Source organism: Herpailurus yagouaroundi, unplaced genomic scaffold, assembly GCF_014898765.1.
Source record: "Herpailurus yagouaroundi ecotype Mexico unplaced genomic scaffold, PumYag 194, whole genome shotgun sequence".
In the NCBI taxonomy this organism is placed as follows: Eukaryota; Metazoa; Chordata; class Mammalia; order Carnivora; family Felidae; genus Herpailurus; species Herpailurus yagouaroundi.
In genome coordinates this window covers 4622034-4640903 of record NW_024412425.1, presented here as the reverse complement: position 1 = coordinate 4640903, position 18870 = coordinate 4622034, and the positions used below count along the sequence as shown (strand labels likewise).

At 58.3% G+C, this 18870-nt stretch overlaps 2 protein-coding genes and 1 long non-coding RNA gene across 4 annotated transcripts; 2 read left to right on the top strand and 1 right to left on the bottom strand.

Annotated features, from left to right (window-relative positions):
• Window positions 1-5679: 5679 nt before the first annotated feature.
• FXYD3 (FXYD domain containing ion transport regulator 3) lies at window positions 5680-10256 on the top strand. Its single transcript, XM_040446162.1, is given in 8 exon segments — window positions 5680-5939; window positions 6167-6223; window positions 7841-7873; window positions 7987-8010; window positions 8738-8819; window positions 8821-8934; window positions 9244-9281; window positions 9411-10256. Coding segments are annotated over 8 exon segments (444 nt in total). The 5' UTR covers window positions 5680-5863; the 3' UTR covers window positions 9431-10256.
• A 199-nt stretch (window positions 10257-10455) lies between these two features.
• Window positions 10456-17722, bottom strand: LGI4 (leucine rich repeat LGI family member 4). The gene is made up of 9 exons (XM_040446151.1): window positions 17544-17722; window positions 17064-17135; window positions 16752-16823; window positions 15660-15731; window positions 15456-15527; window positions 15050-15219; window positions 12905-13069; window positions 12280-12785; window positions 10456-11424 (listed from the first exon to the last, which is right to left on the bottom strand). The coding sequence occupies exons 1-9, from the start codon at window positions 17720-17722 to the stop codon at window positions 11110-11112; spliced, it is 1623 nt and encodes a 540-aa protein (XP_040302085.1). The 3' UTR covers window positions 10456-11109.
• Window positions 13068-18870, top strand: LOC121011588 (uncharacterized). Of its 2 annotated transcripts, XR_005781651.1 has the most exons (5): window positions 13068-14225; window positions 14503-14687; window positions 14877-14956; window positions 15870-16906; window positions 18770-18870. It is a non-coding gene; the product is annotated as an uncharacterized LOC121011588 (long non-coding RNA). The 2 variants fall into 2 exon arrangements; XR_005781650.1 differs by lacking the exon at window positions 18770-18870 and having other exon boundaries at window positions 15870-17026.

Here is an 18870-nt window from a genome sequence, read left to right as displayed (position 1 = left end):
TCTGGGCTGCCGGCCCGGAGCCTGGAGGCTGCTTCCGATTCTGTGTCTCCCTCTCTCTCTGCCCCTCCCCCGTTCATGCTCTGTCTCTCTCTGTCCCAAAAATAAATAAACGTTGAAAAAAAATTTTTTTTAAAGATTATATAAACATACATTTATATGTATGTATTACATACATACATGAGAGAGAGAGAGACTTTAGATATGATTGAAGTCAAGTTGGCCTAGAAGACACCCCAAAAGAGATCCAACCCCCAATAGGATGCAAGGAGCTGCACCCACTACTGACCCCCCCCACCCCCGCGAGTGTCATTGTGTGCACCTTCACGCATCCACATGGGGGTCTCAAGTCAGAAGCCCCAGCCTCAGGCCAACACACGCATGGATATGGCACGTTCTGGTCCAACCCTAGGGGGAAGGTATGGTCGGCCTGGGTTGGGTAAAACCCCATAAACGTCTGTATATCTGAATGCAAGGCCACCAACATGAAAGATTCAGGAAATAAAGCTGGCAGAAGTTGATTCTCCAGGCGGAACCCAGTCCTTAGACGTGATGTGTTTTGTTGGACTTCTGTAATTTTTTAAACCTGCATAATTTTTTATTTATTTTTTTTAACGTTTATTTATTTTTGAGACAGAGAGAGACAGAGCATAAACGGGGGAGGGTCAGAGAGAGGGAGACACAGAATCTGAAACAGGCTCCAGGCTCTGAGCCGTCCGCACAGAGCTCGACGCGGGGCTCGAACTCACGGACCGCGAGATCGTGACCCGAGCTGAAGTCGGCTGCTCAACTGACTGAACCACCCAGGCGCCCCTTAAACCTGCATAATTTTTAAAAAATCTGACCCAACTTTTTTTAGCAAGTAATCTCTACACCCAGCGTCGGGCTCGAACCCACGACCCTAAGATCAAGAATCACTTGTTCTACCCACTGAGCCAGCTAGGTGCCCCCGAGCCAACTTTTAATATTGGGAATTCTGTATAAAGATTCAGGTTTCTGACACTGATGGAACATATAGCAGCAATTGGCTGGGACTGTGTAGACACTATCCTTTACTACTTTTAATTAGACTTTTTTTGAAGTAGGGTATTTTTCGAATATAAAGTTCCAAAGGTAGGAGAGGGAGTCTCCCTCCGCCCCACCCCCTAGCCTCTCACCCCTCCTCCCCAGGAGCAACCACGGGTGTCAGCCTCCAAAGATACCTCATTCATGAACAAGGGTAGGCATTCTTCCCTCCTTCACAAATGGTAGCAAATTCTTTTTTTTTTTTTCAACATTTATTTATTTTTGGGACAGAGAGAGACAGAGCATGAATGGGGGAGGGGCAGAGAGAGAGGGAGACACAGAATCGGAAACAGGCTCCAGGCTCTGAGCCATCAGCCCAGAGCCCGACGCGGGGCTCGAACTCCCGGACCGCGAGATCGTGACCTGGCTGAAGTCGGACGCTTAACCGACTGCGCCACCCAGGCGCCCCGGTAGCAAATTCTATACATCCTGCTGTTTTTCCCTCAGCGAGGGGTCTGGGAGACACTTCCGTCTCTCTCCATGTGGCTGCCTTTTAAACAGGACAGGAGTTCTCCCATTTGCCGGGTGGCCAGTGTGCCTTACGGTCTCCTGCCTGTCCTGCTTCACTCGTTTACGATTCTTGCCGGGTCCCTTTGGCAACTGAGTACAGACTGGCGCAGGGAAGGACACCTCAGCTACCGCGAAGCGCTCGCCCCTTCTTGCCTTCGGATGCCTGCAGTTCTTGGACTTCCCAGCAGAGGGAGACACCACTCAACTCCCAAGACCATCAAAGGGGTCTTCCCGGGGACGCCGTAATTTGAAATGTCTGAGCAAGAGATGCTATCTTCCCCCAGACAAAGACCCCCTTAGCTGGACCGGGATCCTCCCCGGCAGGCCCCCCCTTAACACTGTTTCTGTCTCCCCCCTGAACTTCCCACTTGAACGGAGATCCACCCTGAGTGCCTCCTCCACTCCCTGAAAGGACTGGTCCCTTCTTAACGGGAGTCGGGGGAGGCCGTGTCCTAGTCTCGGGCCTGGGGTTGAAAAATGGCCTGAGGGAGCCACATAAAGAAAGCATGTGTCTGGGCGTGCCTTCCTTGCCTCTCCGTGCCTCCCTGTTAGGAAGTGGGGGGCCCTTTCTCCCTGGCCTGGGCAGACAACCCCCAGCAGAGCCTTGACCTCGGAAGCCCCCTTTCCCCGTCCTGTGCTCCACACTCTCCCTGGCCTGGCTCCCGCAGCCCTCCTCTCCACCCCCGAGATGGTGTTGGGGGTCGCCCGGAGTCCAGCTGGTGGCCAGTGCAGGGCCACCCTTTCCTGGCCCTGCCCCTCCCCGTGACCCCAATCCTCCGCCAGCCACTCAAAGGCGCCTTGTTCTCCATCCAGCCCCCGGACAAAAGTCCCTCTGTCTAAAAAGGCAGAGAATTGGGGGGGAGGGGGCACCCCAACGAGGACCGTGTGGGGGCCCACACAGACCCCAGCCAGAAGGAATGCCACGAGGAGGAGGGGCAGGAGAAGGAGGAGGGAGCGGAAGGAAGCCTTGCACAGTGCAATGGCCTTATCCGGAGTGGGAGGCAGCCTCCACCCCAACACCCACTGCGTAGACCCGGGCATCTGACTCCCTGCGCCCTTGGGAAGGTCTGAGCTAGGAAGGCCTGCTTGGTGCTCAGAAACCAGTTCCCAGGCTCTCTCGGGCATGGTGGACGTGGTCCATGGTCTAAAGCCCAACAGCCCCCCCCCCGCCCCCCCCCCCACCTCATGACCTTGGTCACATCAGCATCTTCTGCTGGCCCTCGAGCTGTCAAAAGCGACAAGTGGTCTGGAAGGGGACTCTAGCTATCCTGCGATTGCCCGCAAGCACAGCACACAATCTTAAGTAAAAGAAATTAGATTAGGACCCCAGTGCAGGGCCTTCCCCCACCATGCTGCAGGACAGAAGCTCTGCATTTAAAGACCCCAACCTTCTTCCCGCCAGGTGCTTTTCGCAGGGGCAAGAGATTAAAGAAAACCCCTCCCCTGATGTGAGGGACAGAATTCTAGCCCATCCTATTCTCCCTTTGCCGCACCCGAGGCTGCTGTGAACTTGGGGACCGCAGGGAGCTCCCCGGCATTAGTGGTAGGGGAGAAGGGTGTGGGAGCTGTCTCTTTAAGAGCAGGAATGGGGTGAGAGAGCCCCTGAGCTTTAGGGAGTCCAACTTGTTCTCTACCTGCCCAGGTTTGCTTAGGGCGGGGCAGCTGCGGATAAAGGCAGGACTCAGGCTTAGCAGCCCCATTCTCGCCCTTCTCTCCTGGAACTTTCCAAGCAGCCTGGGGAGCCACACAGGTGAGCGGCTGGGGTCCCCTCCTTCCAACAGCCTCTTGGCTCTGCGCCCAAAGTACCCCCGCCCCTCCCTCCACTTACCTCTGTTAAAGACTCTAGAGCCTCCCTTCAAGAATCTTTTCTGGGGGGCAAGGGGGCAGCAGATTAGAGAAAGCCCCTTCCGTTAACGTGATCCCCACCCCACCCCCCCAACAATCTCCCTTCCGGGGGCTGGGTGAGCCAGCTGGGATGAGGGTAAGGCCCACACGTGGGATCGGGGTGACTGGGTAGATCGGGGGTGACCGAGTTGACCAGAAGCATCTGGATTAGGGGCATCTGGGTGGATAGGGTTGCAGAGGGGTGCCGGGGAGGACTGGAGTATCCAGGTGGGTCAGGGCAGATTGAGGGTATCAGAGTGGATGGACTCGGATGTCTGGGGATTGGGGATGTGTGGATCCTGAAGGCCTCCTGGAAGAGGAGATGGTGGCTTCCTGGGGAAGCTGTAAAATGGGGAGTTGGTAGGAAATTTCGGGGAAGTGAGGGAGTCATCAGGCTCGAAGGGCTTGGCCACCATCATGGAGGAACAGCCGCACAAGGCGGCTGGTGGAAACAGCTCTGGACCCCGTGTTGGGCCTGCAGGGCGGGAAAGGAGCAGAGAGGGGTGGGGAGAGCCTCCACCTGCAGGCTGCCCTCCTCTCTGAGCCTTCACACCGACAACAACCAGACAACAACCAGTTCGGGAGCAGCTCACAAGCCTCTTCCAACAACAGTCTGGGCAGGTGCCCAGACACCAGCTCCCAGCAGCCTGCACCGTGGGAGGGCCAGGCCGGAAATGTCGCCCAGGGGTTGGGGCGCCGCTAGGCTCCCTCATCCATCCCCCCTGTGCCAGGGATGCTGAGAGGTGCCTGAGACGGGGAGAAACAGAGCCCTCGCGGCCAGGGGGACGTGGTGAATTCCACGGACAGAGGCTTCAGAGCTGGGACTCTGGGTCCTGGGGGACGGCATGCAGCATTAAGCTGAGTTAGCAGGGGTTTCTGGGTTGTGACAGCAACGGGGGGTAACCACAGTGCCAACTTCATCAAGCCGCGAAGATTATGTAAGTGAATAAATGCAAAGAACTGAAACAGTGCCTGGCATGGGGTAAACAATTAAGCATTAGCTCTTTTTTTTTTTTTTTTTTTCCAAGCTTGTTTATTTATTTGGGGGGGAAGGGGCAGAGAAAGAGAGAAAATCCTGAGCAGGCTCTGTGTTGTCAGCCCAGAGCCCCATGCGGGGCTTGAACTCACCTACCGCGAGATCATGACGTGAGCCGGAATCAAGAGTCGGACGCTTAACCGGCTGAGCCACCCAGGCCCCCGGCCAGCACTAGCTGTTATTACTAGTATTAGCACCATCTCGGGGTGACGAAGCCTCGCCAGGTAGCTTGGCAAGGACCCACGGGCCGTCCTGCCCACACACCCACTCCAGCTCTTCTCCCCAAACGTGTGGGGCCCTAAATGCCATAGCAATGCTTTCCAAAGCCACAGTCCCCCTTCCTGCAAGAAATGGGCGCTCAGACTAAAACCATGAGTCCACCCTGAAGGACGAACGGCTGGGAGGATTCCCAGGACCTAAGTGCACAGGACCGGGGAGGAGTCTGGGCAAGAAACAGAAAGGAACACGGAGTGGGGTTTCCATGGTATGGAGAGACGGGCTCGCTCTCTTCAGCTGTGGACGGGAGTCGCGGGGACACAGCAGGGAAGGTCAAAAGGCTTTTCGCCAGGCTTAGCGAGGGCATGTGTTTTGCCATCGGTGAAATGGAGGATAGAAGAGATCGCCTCCGGGGTTTCCGGCGGTGGGGGGCGGGGGTGGCGGTGAAATGGGTGAACACACAGCAAGGTCACGGGCAGTGCGCAGCACAGGGTGGGTCAGAGGACGTGCTAGCTCTTGCTATCAACGTTTTGACAGTGGGTGCTTGGGGCTGGGGGGCTGGGGCTGGGCGGGGGCCGGGCGACGCACGGGGGCTTATCTTGGGCACTGAGGATGCGGGGAGGGTGGGCTGATGCCAGACCAGGAAGGGGATGGGGGGGGGGGGGGGTCTTCTTGCTGGGCAGGCCTACCTGGGGAGGGAGGAAATAAGGCTGCCAGGAGGAGCCTGACAGAGCCTGGGGCCGAGGCCGGGGCACAAACGAGGTGGGGGGCAGAAGATGGGCCTGGGGCTGCAGCCAGATGACTCGTCTCTGCTCCGTGCCCCACGCCCGCCCCAGCCTCCGGTTCTCCCTTGCCCGCGCCTCGCCCCCAGCCGCCTGAGGAGCCGGCCGGGCCCCGGCCCTGGCCCAGCCCGAGGTCTGCAGAGTCTGGGCAGGGCAGGCAGGCTCCGAGCTGTCCTGTGGCAGACACACCCGGGAACCGGGCCTCTTGCCACCTGGCTCCGACGTCCTGTTTCCCAAAACACCCCGAGGCCCTGAGAGTCCTGAGTGACGAGCAGCCTCCGCAGAGCCAGGCTGCTTTAAGTCCCGCTCCCCGCCGGGCTGACCCTACGCACCCATTTCCAGCTTTCAGTTTCTCAGTTTCCCCATCTGTAAGATGGGGATAACGGCAGGCAGCACCTCCCTCATTTGGTCGCCAGGGAAATTCGCTTCAAGCCCCAAGTTTGTGTCCAGTGAGTTGTTACTGTGATCCCTCGCCAGGTCCGCGTCGTCACCCACCCCCCCCCGCACTTACCTCCCAGCCAGTGAGTGGGTTTTAATGCCAGCCTTCCTGCCCTGGGGCGAGCTTCGTACCCCCGGTGGGGGCAGAGTAGGAGAGGATTGGGAACCAGAGGCACCTGTCTGGCAGCCCGCAGCCCTGCTCAAGTTGGACCCTCCCCATCCGTCCCCACCCCTCCAGGCCAGCTGGACGCGGACATGCGAGAGGTGACCCTAAGTCTGCTCATCCTCCTGACAGGTGAGTACCCATCCCCGGGACTGCCTTTTCCCCAAACCCCTCTGTTGAGTGGTGGCCAAGTTCCACGTGTGTCCCTCTCATGCTTTCCGCCTCCCTTGTGGGGTAGGGACTACCAGGACAGCATCTCCTTGAGGGTAAGAAGTGCCACACCGGTGACTTCAAGGGACACACAAAGACAGGACCTCTTAAAGCAGAGGCTCACACAGCTACAAAGTCACCCTCTCGAGGGAGGAGAAGGCTCAGCCCTGTGTACTGTGTCTTTAACACCTCCCTAACACTAGTACAAGAGATGACTGGGAGCTTCGTGTATGCGGCAGTTACGGAAATCCTTTGTGCCTCAGTTTCCCCAGTGTAAAAATGGAAACAATAATGGTATGCACTTAATAGTCATTTCACAAGTTAGTACTTGAAAAGCAGTTAGATGGGGCGCCTGGGTGGCTCAGTCGGTTGAGCGTCCGACTTCGGCTGAGGTCATGATCTCGCGGTCTGTGAGTTCGAGCCCCGCATCGGGCTCTGTGCTGGCAGCTCAGAGCCTGGAGCCTGCTTTCGATTCTGTGTCTCCCTCTCTCTCTGCCCCTCCCCTGCTCATGCTCTGTCTCTCTCTCTGTCAAAAATAAATACACATTAAAAAAAAAAGTTTTTTAAAAAAAGAAAGAAAGAAAAGCAGTTAGAACAGGGCCCAGTGCAGAGTAAGCACATTGCGTTTGTGCTTTAAATATAATTAAAAATTGTTAATCTCCTTTTCACAAAGAAAGAACAGAGCTTAGGCCCAGAGCTCAGGTGGCCCACTGCTTCTAGCCCGAATGTAATCCTAGTCCTTTGCTTTTCTGGTATTTTTTTATCCCTCACATCGGGCAAGATTGGCATTCCATGTAGGGTAGTAATAGAAAGCTGCACTTTTGAGTAAAGTGCGTTAAGTTTCTAATTAGTGATTTGCTTTAAAAGGAAGTGGCGAGCAAACACCAGAACGGGTGGGGTGTGGATGAGGCTGTGAGAATGACCGGGAACCGATGCCATCTGTCATCTTGATAAGTTGAGAAGAATGTTGCTCCACGGGGCACTGGGCGGCTCAGCCAGCTAAGCGTTCGACTTCAGCTCAGGTTAGGATCTCGCAGTTCATGAGTTCGAGCCCTGCATAGGGCTCATTGCTCTCAGCACAGAGCCAGCTTCTGATCTTCTGTCTCCCTCCCCTGTTGACTCTCCCTCTGTCCCTCCCCTGTTCATGTCTCTCTCTCTCTCTCTCTCTCTCTCTCTCAAAAATAAACATAAAAAAAATTACAAAAAAAAAAAGAATGTTGTTCCATTTCTGCGGGAGGCATGGATTAGCAGGTGTCTGGAAACACCAGGCCAAAGAGTGGCCTAAAGCCGCCCAGATTAAAACCTATTTTAGGAGGCAAAGTGCCAGCAGGGCTCACAGGCTTGGGGCTCGGGGGTGAGTCCACACCTCCGAGGTGAGAGGTACAGGGGCAGCCAGTGGGGGCCGGACGCCTGTGCCCGCAGGAGGGGAACTGTCTGCCAGGGGACCCTATCTCGAGGCCCCTGAGGCTCTGTGGCTCTGCCCGGCAGTTTACTGAGGCTGGCACCGCCATCCCCTGTCCTTCCCGCTTCTCCCAGCAGGCCTGCCTGCCCTGGACGCCAACGACCCAGAAGGTGAGTCAGACTGGACCCTTCCACCAGGCTCACCCCCAAATTCCACCCCCCACCCCGCACCCCTGCGTCTTGGTTGTTGTCCTGGATTCACGTTCTTTTTTCTTTTCTTGCAGATAAAAACAGTCCTTTCTACTATGGTGAGAGCTTGCACCCCTCTCTCCGGAGCCTCCCCACCCCCACCTACTATTTTGTGCCAAGGGGGCCACCTAGGTTGGGTGAGGGTCTGATGTGGGTGAAACAAGGGTGAGGATAGGAAGGGGCGAGGAGTGAGGCACTGAACAGTCAACACCATAGAATAAAGGAATAAAGGAATGAGCGAGGCCAATCTGGTCCCTGCGAAGGTTCTCTTCCGGCAGGACAGACACACAGGAAGCCAGGACATTTCACAGGAAGCCGTTGTTAGGGTTCAAATCAACGGCAGGGGGAAGGGCTGTCTTGCAAAAACTGCCTGAAGGAGGCGAGCTATGCGGTGGCCTCCCCGCCGTCTCTCAGGCACGGCAGACACACTCCAGACCTCCAGACCTTTGTACCTTCCGATCCCTTTGCCACGGCCCCCTGCCTCACCTCCCCGGGTCTCTGCTCGGAGAAGCCTTCCCTGACCACGCTGGGCCTCTGACTTTTTGTCCCCTGGCCCTGCTTATTTGTCTTCAGAAAGCTTATCTTCACCTGACCTTCCATTGAATCTCTTATCGCTTGTTTGTGTGTAAAGGGGAATGTGAGCACAGGAGGGCTGGGGGGCTGTCTGTTCACTCCGTATCCCCGGCTCCCTGCCCGCCATAGGTGCCCAATACCTACTTGTTGGATAGATGGGGGTTTGATGGGGGGGGGGGCAGGCACTGACGACCCCCTTCGGGTTTCTCCTAGACTGGCACAGACTCCGAATCGGTGGACTCATCTGTGCTGGGGTTCTGTGCACCATCGGCATCATCGTCCTCATGAGTGAGTGGGGACGCTGGTGGCCGGGCTGGCAGGGCAGGGCTGTGGGCCCGGGTCCTCTCTCCCAACCATCCCCTCTCCCCAACAGGTGGGAAATGCAAGTGCAAGTTCAGCCAGAAGCCCAGGTAAGACGGGTTTCCCGTGTGCCCGGCTCACGCTGAACAGACACCTTTCACTGGTGGAAGGAGCTAAATCTCGCAGAAAGAGGCCTCCCGGCGCTGCCCTGGAGAATTCGCGCCACTAAGATTTTTCCAGGTTTATTCTTCAGAGCTGATAATCTTCAGAGGGCCCCAAATCCTGAAAAGCTTTGGTCCCTGGAATGTTACAACCAGCATTGGAAAAATAGCCAGGAAGCTGTCAGGGCAAGCTGGGAATCTTCTAGCCTTGAGAGGACGAGGGAGTGGATACTGATTTCACGACTTTTCTTTCCCTAGTCACCATCCAGGGGACTCCCCTCCTCTCATCACTCCAGGTAAGGCAGGACCAGCGTGGGGTGAGGGGAACACAGGATGTGAGGGGTGGGTGAGTGTGCACGTGTGTGCACGTGCCTTGGGGAGAAAACCCCATGTGCATTCACAAGCTGACCCGTCATCTCTCCCAGGCTCTGCCCATCACTGTTGAGGATGGATCGACCAAAAGGACACGGACGTCCCTTCTCTTCCCCCAAGTCTTGGCTCTGCATGGGGGCTTGGACTCCAGGATGGAAGTCTCCCTCCTCTCCTCAGACCGCCTTGCCAGGGTCTCATCTCACCTCTCACTGGGGGTGGGGGTGGGGTGTCTTTCTGTTCGATTTTTAATCTAAAAGTTGATCGTGTCTCCTGCCCAAGCAGCCTCAAGACTCCCTACGTTGGGATGGGCTTTCACTGGCAGCTGGCACAGAAGCTGGCCATCATCTCTCTAAGGCCTGATGAATGGCATGAGGTCTGCCCTCTGCCTCCCAAGGCTGGGGGAGCCACGGGTGCAATTTAAAATTTTCTAGTAGCCAAGTGGTGGACACTCTGGGGAGTGAAAGGGCGCTCTAACCAGATGGAATGCTGGGACATTGAGACCATCCCAGGAAAACAAGGATGTGGATCTTCCTATCACGATATGAGGAGTCACATAGAGTATGGTTAGAATAGAAAGACCCCATGCCCCCCCCCCCCACTCACCTCTGGGACCCCACTTGATTATAGAAAACTCTTCCTAGTACCCAACTGTCCCTGTGAGTTCTCTAAATAATTCCCCATGAGACTAATAATATATAGTGGCCACATGGCGTGAGAACCTCCGAGGAGCCTCAAACTCCCTTGAGACTCCCCAATACCCAAAAAGATCTCCAAAATGTCCCCAAGGGCCACCCCATATAACGCCTAAAACCCTTCAAAACACCTAAAACTATCTCCTACGATGCCTTGAGACATGACCCAAAGAAGAGATCCACAATAAACCAGCGATTTGTCCCTTCGTCATGCCCTATTTCCTTCAAACATCCCACGAGGCCCCCCATAATCATGAGCCCACACTCATGGGGCTTGCGAAAAAGCAGCAGAGGCAGCCAAAATGCACCCCGTGACCTCTCCCCTCCATAACACTGCTCCTGGGATACCACTCCTCCCGCTCTCCCCCGCACGCCACCCAAGAGACACCTTCTTCCAAAGATCCCATAATGGGTGAGGCAGGTGCACAGCGTGTTTATTGAGCTTATACACTTCCCGTCCTCTCCAGAGAAAGGGTAGCGGGGGCTCCAGCCACAACACCTACTTTCCCACCTATTTCTTGCGCAGGCGCAAGAGGGCCAACACGCTGGGCTTCCGCCTGGGCAGGAGGCATGCGCACAAAGCAGCAGAGGAAGTTAGCAGGCCCGGGCAGGGAAACCGGCCCAGCGACTGATGACGTCACGGAGGCGGGCACTAAAAGAGATTGGCCAGAATGAGTTTAGAGGGAAAGGAAAGCTCTCTCCTCCTCAGCACTTTCAGAGGGAGCAGGAGGGGAGTGGGCTTGAGGGGGCTCTTCCAGACCTCATGGAGTTCTGCACATCGCCCCCACCATGGCTTCGGTACCCCAGCTTCTTGCGGTGCCCCAGCCCGAGCCCCAAGTCATGCTTGGTCGGAGCATGTGCCACGGGCTGAGATGTTGCTTCAGACTGGAAGTTCAAGGCCCTTGTCTTGAACTCGGCCTGTGGTCAGTACCTCACAGATACCATCACCCCGGGTAGGGCCAGGAGGCCGTTCAAGTGAGCGTCCAGAGGCCTGGGACTCCCCGCGCCAGTGCCCCCTCCCCTCCGAGCCGTGTCCAAGGTCTCAAGGTCCCCTCGCGTTTCAGGCACTGAGGTCTAGCTCGTGATGCTGGTAGATCTGTGTGGGGCCCTTGAAGCAAGCGGCGAAGAGGAAGCGTCTGCCGGCCACGGTGATGTGAGCAAAGGCACGGGGGGCCACCAAGGCTGGGGGCCCCAGCTCCTGCAGCGGCTCCAGGAGCCCTTTGTCAGGCTCAAGACGCAAGACCTGACTGAAGGCAAAGTCGCTGCCCAGGATAGCCAGCTGGTCCCTGGCGATGAGCAGCGGCTGGAAGACGTGGGCACCACGCGAGGGCAGTCGCTGCAGCAGGCGGAACATGGAGCCGTCCCAGCGCATGACCTGTGAAGTGTGGCCACTAGTTAGGGCCTGGGGTCCAGGAGGGCCAGGCCTGCAGCCCTTCTGAGCACTTGGGACAGCCTGGAGACAGGCCTGTAGGTCCCCAAGCTCCTGCGGCTTTCTTACCTTCACACGTGTCACCACCCAGCTGCTCGGGCCACAAACCTGAAGTCATCCTTGGCCCCTCTCTCCCCCTCACGCCCCGCACAGAGTCGGTCAGCTTTACCCACGATGGGATACATCTCTCCCATCTCCTCTGGCTGCACTCCGGCCCGGCGGCAGTCACTTCCCTCCTGGACCATGATGCCAGGCTCTTCCCTGGTCTCCCCCCCCTCCATCCCTACACCCACAGTCTGTTCCCCACACGTGTCCTGGGGACACCTGAGTCAGATCAGTGCCTTCTAGGCTCTGCCTGGTGGTATCTCACCCCAGAATGAGAATGCTAGAGGGGGTGGGCCATCAGCCCTGGAGACTCAGAGTGCTTGTGGTCAAGTGGGTGGTGGTCAAGTGGTGATTGTGGTCAAGTGGGAGTTTGGAGCGTGTCAGAGTTATGGAGCCGGAGTCTGGCGGTAGAATTAGAATCGTGGGGCCAGTGTCAATGTCGGGGGACAGGGAGTGGCTTGTGGTGAGCCAGCCTGAGGGGTCACTGTCTTGGAGTCAGTGTCAGGGCAGCCAGAGTTCAAAGATCAGAACACTAGGTGGGGTCAGAGTTCGAAGGTCAGCCTGAGAGGTCAGGTCAGTCTCAAGGCCGGTGTGCAAGGTGGGGTCGGTGCTAAAAGACCAGCCCTGAGGGGGGCCGCAGGTCGGGTCTGGCTTGCGGCCTCCACTGCCTGCCCCACCTGAGGGGCCCAGCCTCACCATGGAGTCCCCGATGTAGCGTGTCAGGCACAGGAACACGTCCCCGCCGGCCTGGAAGTGACGCGTGGCATAGACGTCCTCAGCCTCGGGGATGTCTGTGCGCCTCTCGAAGCGGCCCCCGAGCCAGTGGAAGAGCACGGGCCGCTGTGAGGCAGAGGCCAGCAGCAGGTGGGGCCGGCCGTCCAGCTCGAGGGCCTCGGCATCCGTGTCCCGGTGCCAGGCGTGCAGGCTCTGGTGAGGGTAGAAGCCGGGCCCGTCCCGGCACAGCAGCGTGGTGCTGCCCGCCTTGGAGGCGTCGGCCACCACGAAGCAGGGCTGCCCGTCCAGCCACAGGAGCTCGGCGTCATTGGGCCGCAGCAGCCGTCGTGGGGCCAGGGCCTGTGTGGGGGCCAGGCGCAGGCCGGGGCCGGGCCGGGCCCACAGCTGCGAGCCACCCCACAGGCGGGCGGCCAGCACGAAGAGGCTCGGGCCCAGCACCAGTGGCTTGCAGGACACCACCGAGGGCGCTGTGGGGGGGGTCGGGGAGCAGGAGGGGCGGTCAGGTCAGCCAGGCAGGTCGGGGTCTCCCCCCCCCCACAGCGGGCAGGCTACGGGGACAGGCAGGAGGATGCGAGGGGGTGCTCACCTGACAGCTCTTCCTCGGGCCGGAAACGCTGCAGGCTATAGTCCCAGGTGAGGATCAGACAACGGCCCGCAAACGGCTGTGCCAGGACGATGTGGGGCTCCCCCTGGTAGGAGAAGGACTCCACGCCCAGCGCCGCCTCCCCAACCGTCTGGAACCAGGACAGCTCTGGGGGTGGCAGGAGAGAGTCAGGGAGGCACGGGGGACCCCGAGGGCCCTCATCGCTGAGCCTCGGTTTCCACATCTCTGAAATGAGGGGTGTGCACCTCAAAGGGACGGATAGCGAATCTTTTGATCTATAGACGAATTAAGTCACAGCAACACGGTCATACTGTGTTTTCTAAGCTGCATGACATCATCAAATAACTGCTTAGGAACAATGTATTTATCAATTCATTTAACTCCACAAGATCCCTGTGAGGGACATTTCATCATAGCCGTTTTACAGATGAGGAAACGGGCCGAGAGGCAGGCACGGGACCGTCCGGCACAATCCATCCTTGCCACCTTCCATGAAATCGGACTGGAGCACAAAACTGCCCAGGTAGAGGCCACCTTGTCTCAGCACTCCCCCGACACCTCCCTCCTGAGATGAGGCGTGGCCCTGTCCACACCAGGTTTCCAAGGGAAAAAGAGCCAAGCGATGGGGGTAACGGTCGCCTCACTTGTTTGGCAACGGCTCGTCCCGGACTCGGTCCCTTTCCCCTTCTCCCCGTGACCCGGCACGTGGACGTGCCATAACTCACTTTCAATCATGAAAGCCAGGACAACACCCAGAGGCTGTCCCACGCCCTGGACTGCTCACCTCAGTCCCTCCTCTCTTCTCTAATTCATGGTAAGCAGCCTAGCTTTGGTCGTGATGCACCAAGGTCGCCCAGCGCGGTGGTGGACGGGCCCGGCGGTAGACTCCAGGTTCTAATACATCACTCTATGTGCCAGGCCCTGTCTCCAGGTACCAGGGTTGAAGCAATGAACGAAACCACCAAGGATGCCCACCCAAAGGTGGATCTCTTAAAAACGTCCTTCCTGTCATCACCCCCTGCTCCAAGCCCTCCACGGCTTCCCACGGCCATCAGGATAAAGGCCACTCTGCTCTCTGTGGCTTTCAAAATCGTACACAGTGAGGCCCCTGCAGCCTTCAGTGTCACCTGTGTCCTTCCCTGCACTCACTCCCCGGGACACTGCCTGACTGTGACCCTCAAGCAGGACAAACTCTCTGCTGCCTCAGGGCCATTGCACATGCTGTCCTCCCTGTCTACAGCGCTCTTCTGGATCTGAAGCCGCCTCTCCAGAAAAGCCTTCTCCAATCAATGCCCCATGGAAGGTAGGACCGCCCCCCTCACTTAATCTCCCTCACCACTCCCTGTGTTTATCACGAGGCGTAGTGTACATTTATTTCTGCAATGTTTTATTTAATGCCTCACCTGCCAGGGCTCTGAGGGCGGGGCCCTATCTTGGTGCCCCTTGCCTCTCCCAGGGCTGGACACAGAGTGAATCTTTGCGGGATAACTGAAGCTAAATTCTCCGGTTCTATGGGTCCCACAGACCAAAAACGTGTCTCACACTTAGATGATGGTAATAATCGATCATTGTATCTATAGCCTTCGGATCTGAACTCAAATACGCACCGCTTCAGGAAGCCCTCCCCGGCCCTCACTCTGGCTCTGGGCGTCTGCAGCTCTGTCGGCTTCCCCCATCCCAGCCCTGACCGCTCTGGGTTCTCACTCTCCACTTCCTCTGCGCTTCCTCGCTGCTGAGTCTTCTGCAGTGCCCGGGACCCGTAAAGGTACCAAAATATATTTATGGGAAAGCAGAAGGATCGTAGCAAGTATTTTTAAAAGGTCATTTTTATATTAATAACACCAGCAGAGTGAACATTCAGGAGGGCCTCCCATCCGAGGTTCTGCACCAGATGCAGGTGCAGATACATCACTGAATTCTCACTACGTCACTGTTTATTACCTCCATTTTACAGATGAGGAAACTGAGGCTCAGGGAGGTGATGCTGCTTGCCCAGGGTCTCACAAGCTGGGAAACGGCAGAGCAGGGAGTGAGGTGAGCCCTTCAGCCCTGGCAGCCATTCCCCTGATCTCCCGCCTTCTTCTGGAACCCCTGCTGTCCCACCCCCCCAGCCCGGAAAGCCCCCACCAATGGCTCTGCACTTGAACGTCTTGGGGTCCAGGTGGCGGAGCTGCATGTGGGCCAGAGCAGTGGGGCCGGCGCAGGCCCCAGTCCCCACGCTGGCATTCACGGTGGGCATCCACTGCAGCAGCCAGAGGACGCGGCAGTCACACTGGATCGGGTTCCCGCGGAGGTCCCTGGGGCAAGAGGCCGGGGAGGGGCTGCGACCTGGCTTCCACTGCCCCCTGGAGGCCACACTCCCCGCCCCCTCCCCGGGCAAGGGTTCGGGATGGGGCCCCAGAGGTGAGTGAGGAAATATGTGAGGACCGTTGCAGCCGTACTTAGATATGTCAACCGAAAGTGGGCACAGCAATCCGCTTCCCTCTCGAACATTCCCCAACTCCCCGACCCGCCCAGCCCCCTTGAGCCTCACACATGAGTTAGGGTCTCCAGGCCTCGGAACAGGAATCTGGGGAGGGTCTTGAGATTATTACTGGCCAGGCTCCTGGTGGAAGGAGAGAGAGAGGAGGAACCGTCACCAGCTACCTGGATGCCCCGCGTGATGGGGTGATGGGGTCTGGGGGAGCCTGTCAGGGCGGGCTGGTGAGCAGAGGGGCGAGGCCTTGGGGGCACGCACAGGTGTGTGAGTGAGCGAAGTCCTCTGAGAGCGTTCTTAGAGATGGAGCCAATGTCATTGTCCTCGATGAAGCTGTGGAGGGAAGGCATGGTGATGGGGAGGCCCTGGGTTCCCTGCTGTGGCCCCGTCGTGCTTGGGGGGAACTCACCCCACGGGAGCCCTAGGCCCCTGGAATGTGCCGACGCCTCCCCGGAAACCTCTCCTCCCCAGGGTCCCAGACTACAATCCCAGGAGCCAGGAGCCTAACCTGTGCTCGTTGCCAGCCTGACAGCGAACGCTGCCACCCCATCACCACCACTGCCACCATTTCCAGAAGCACTGGCACTGGGACAGGCGCTCCCGGTACCCACGGCCCCACTGTCCCCAGCACCCCCGTCTCTACCCGCCACGAGCACCCCTACAGCCACAGTTTTCCCACACACCGGCACCTCCGTCGTCCCCGCCAAGCCCAGTACCTACCACGTCGCCCTTACGCCCACACGACGCCGACGCCGACAACCTACCCACAGCCACCGCCAATAGCAACACCGATATGTGATGGCCAACACCCACGACAATGATAACACTAACATCGACCGCTCAGACTCCATCATCAATATCGCCACCGGCGCGATCGCCATCGGGTCCGCCATCTTTGCCAACGTCATCCCCACTCCATGGTCCTCCTTCGTGCCGGCACTTCCCCGCGAGCGGCCGCAGCATAGCCTTCAACACCGTTATCGCCAACACCGGCCCAATGCCGGCGTCGTCGTACTGCCTTCCCCGCCACCCCTACCATCACCGCCTCAGAGTTGTCTCCCGTTAATTCGAAACATCTCCTTGCCTCCGGCCTCTCTGTCCGCTCCCCGGGCTCCCGTAAGTCGGGTAGGGCCAGAAACAGTCTTGGGTTCCCCAGGCCCTTTGTGCACCTTGCAGCACAGAGAGGGGAGGTGAGCAGGCTTCTTGCCAAGACGCCAGGCCTCTTGCCCCTCCAGGAGGGACCCTTGGCCGGACCCTCCCGCCCGTGCCAGTAAGCCTCTATACCTCCCTCCACTCTAGGAGCCACACTCTACCAAGCCCCCGTCCCTGCCCCCATCCCCTGGCCTCACTCACAGGTACTGCAGGTGGGACAGGCCCGCAAATGCATCGTCCTCAATCACAGAGAAGGAGTTGGATGTGAAGAGGCTGGCAAGGGAGCAAGAAAGAATTTTTGCAGAGTTGCTGCCCCCTCTCTGACATTTTAACCTCGGCCTCCACCCTCAACCCAGGTGGGCACTGTCTCACACACACACACACACACGCACACACACACGGTGCTTTCACAGCCATGCACATACACGTATGTGTGCACCCCCCCCCACGCACCTGCGTGAACACCCACCCACTCCCTCGAGCTAGTTGTCCACTCAGCTGGGCCCCACTCACAGCAGGTGCAGTGTGGGCACCCTCAGGAAGCTTCCGGCCTTCAGCTGGGTGATTCCAGTCCTAACGAGTGAGCTGGGGACGTGGGCGATGGTGGGTGAGGAGAAAACCGCCCCCAGGCTCCAGCCCCGCCCCAGAGCCGTCCCCTGTCTGGGGGACGCTGACATGCCACCCCAACCCTGGATGTATTTCCTTTACATCCCAGGGACACAGGGATTTGCCCTCCTCACTTGGCGAGGATCCTGGCAACATTCAGTCCTCCCTCCGGCTGTCCCCCTTCTGGGGCCCCAAACGCTGCCCCTGTGCTTCGGGATTGCCCTTCCGCTCCTGTCCCAATCCCAGCAGCCCCCTGTGAGGCATCCCAACATCCTTTGCTGCCCACCTCCCAAGATCCTGAAGGGCCATGTCCTCGGGGGCCCGGCCCCCTGCCCCCAAGCCCTGGGGCCCCAGGACTCCCATCCTCACCCTCGCGGTGACACTCACAGTGACAGCAGGGTCGGGGAGAAGCTCTCGGGCAGGTCTGGAGAGCCCTCACACAGGGCACTATCCTTGGAGCAGGAGCAGCTCGGAGGGCACTTTCCCTTTGGTGGTCTCCAGGCCACCCCGGCGCCCGCTCCGGCCAACAGCAGCAGCAGCAGCAGCACAACGCCTGCCCCTCCCATCCCCCCTCGCCCCCGCTGCGCCCCGGCTCCTCTCTGCCCACCCAGCTCTGTGGGCTGGGGCCACTACACGTCCCATGCCAGGCGACCGTCCATTCCTCCAGCTGGCACGCCCCGTCCTGGCTTCGCTCTCCTTCCTCCGTCTCTCTTTCAGCCTGTCTTTCTTCCCCTATCCGTTTGGTGTCTGATTTTCTGTTTACTTCTTTTTCCCTGTCTGTCTGTCTCTGTCCCTTTTTGTATTTCTGACTCAGGGAGTTAGCCTGTTTTCCACTCTCTCTCTTTATTTCCGTCTGTCTCTCTATCTCTGTTTCTCTCTCTGAGTCTCTGTCTGCCTGTTGGCCTGTGTGTGTGTCTCTCTCTCTGTCTGTTATCTTTATTTCTCACCCCCCTTTCCAGTTCCCCGTTCTTCCCCTCCTCCCACGCCCCTTCTCCTTGGAGGTTTGGGAAAGGGACTCACTGGGCACCGGGTGCGCCCAGCAAAGCAGCGTAAGAAGGAGGAGGGGGTCAGAGGCCATAGGAAGAGCAGCCCTAAGGAAGGGACTGGATGGCCCCATGGGAGGGGAGGGGCCACAAAGGGCTGGAGCTGACCACTCTCAGCCAGCCCCCTCCCCAGATTTCCCACTCCACCCCACTCAGGGAGTGTAAGGAGGATGTCACCCGGGTGGGGACCGGATGGCTCTGCAAGCGGAGGGGGTGGGCGAAGAGACAGCTGGGGGCTGGAGCCATCCTGGCCACGCCCAGCCAGCCCCCTCCCCTGGCTCCCGGAGGGTGTGATGTGCGCGGTCACCAAGGCCCAGCTGCTCCCTCTGGTGGCCAAACAGGGCAGGGCCGCTGCCCTGCCCCAAACCCACAGCCTCCAGGCCAGCCTGAAATTAACCCCTTGAGTGCCCACCACCCGCCGTGGATAAGGAACCAATGCAAGCAAACAATGATGGTGATGGTGCCACCCCCTCCCTCAGCGTTGGCTCTGCACTAGGCCCTGTCCTAAAAGTTTACTAGCTCGTGCTAACAGCTCTCTAAGGTTGACCCTATTATATGGCTATTTTACAGGCACAAACGCTGAGGAGAGAGGTCAAGTAATTTGCGATTTGGGTTGCTGACTGGGGCTGAGCCAGCACTCAAGCCCCGGCAGCCGGCTCCAGGGCCTGTCT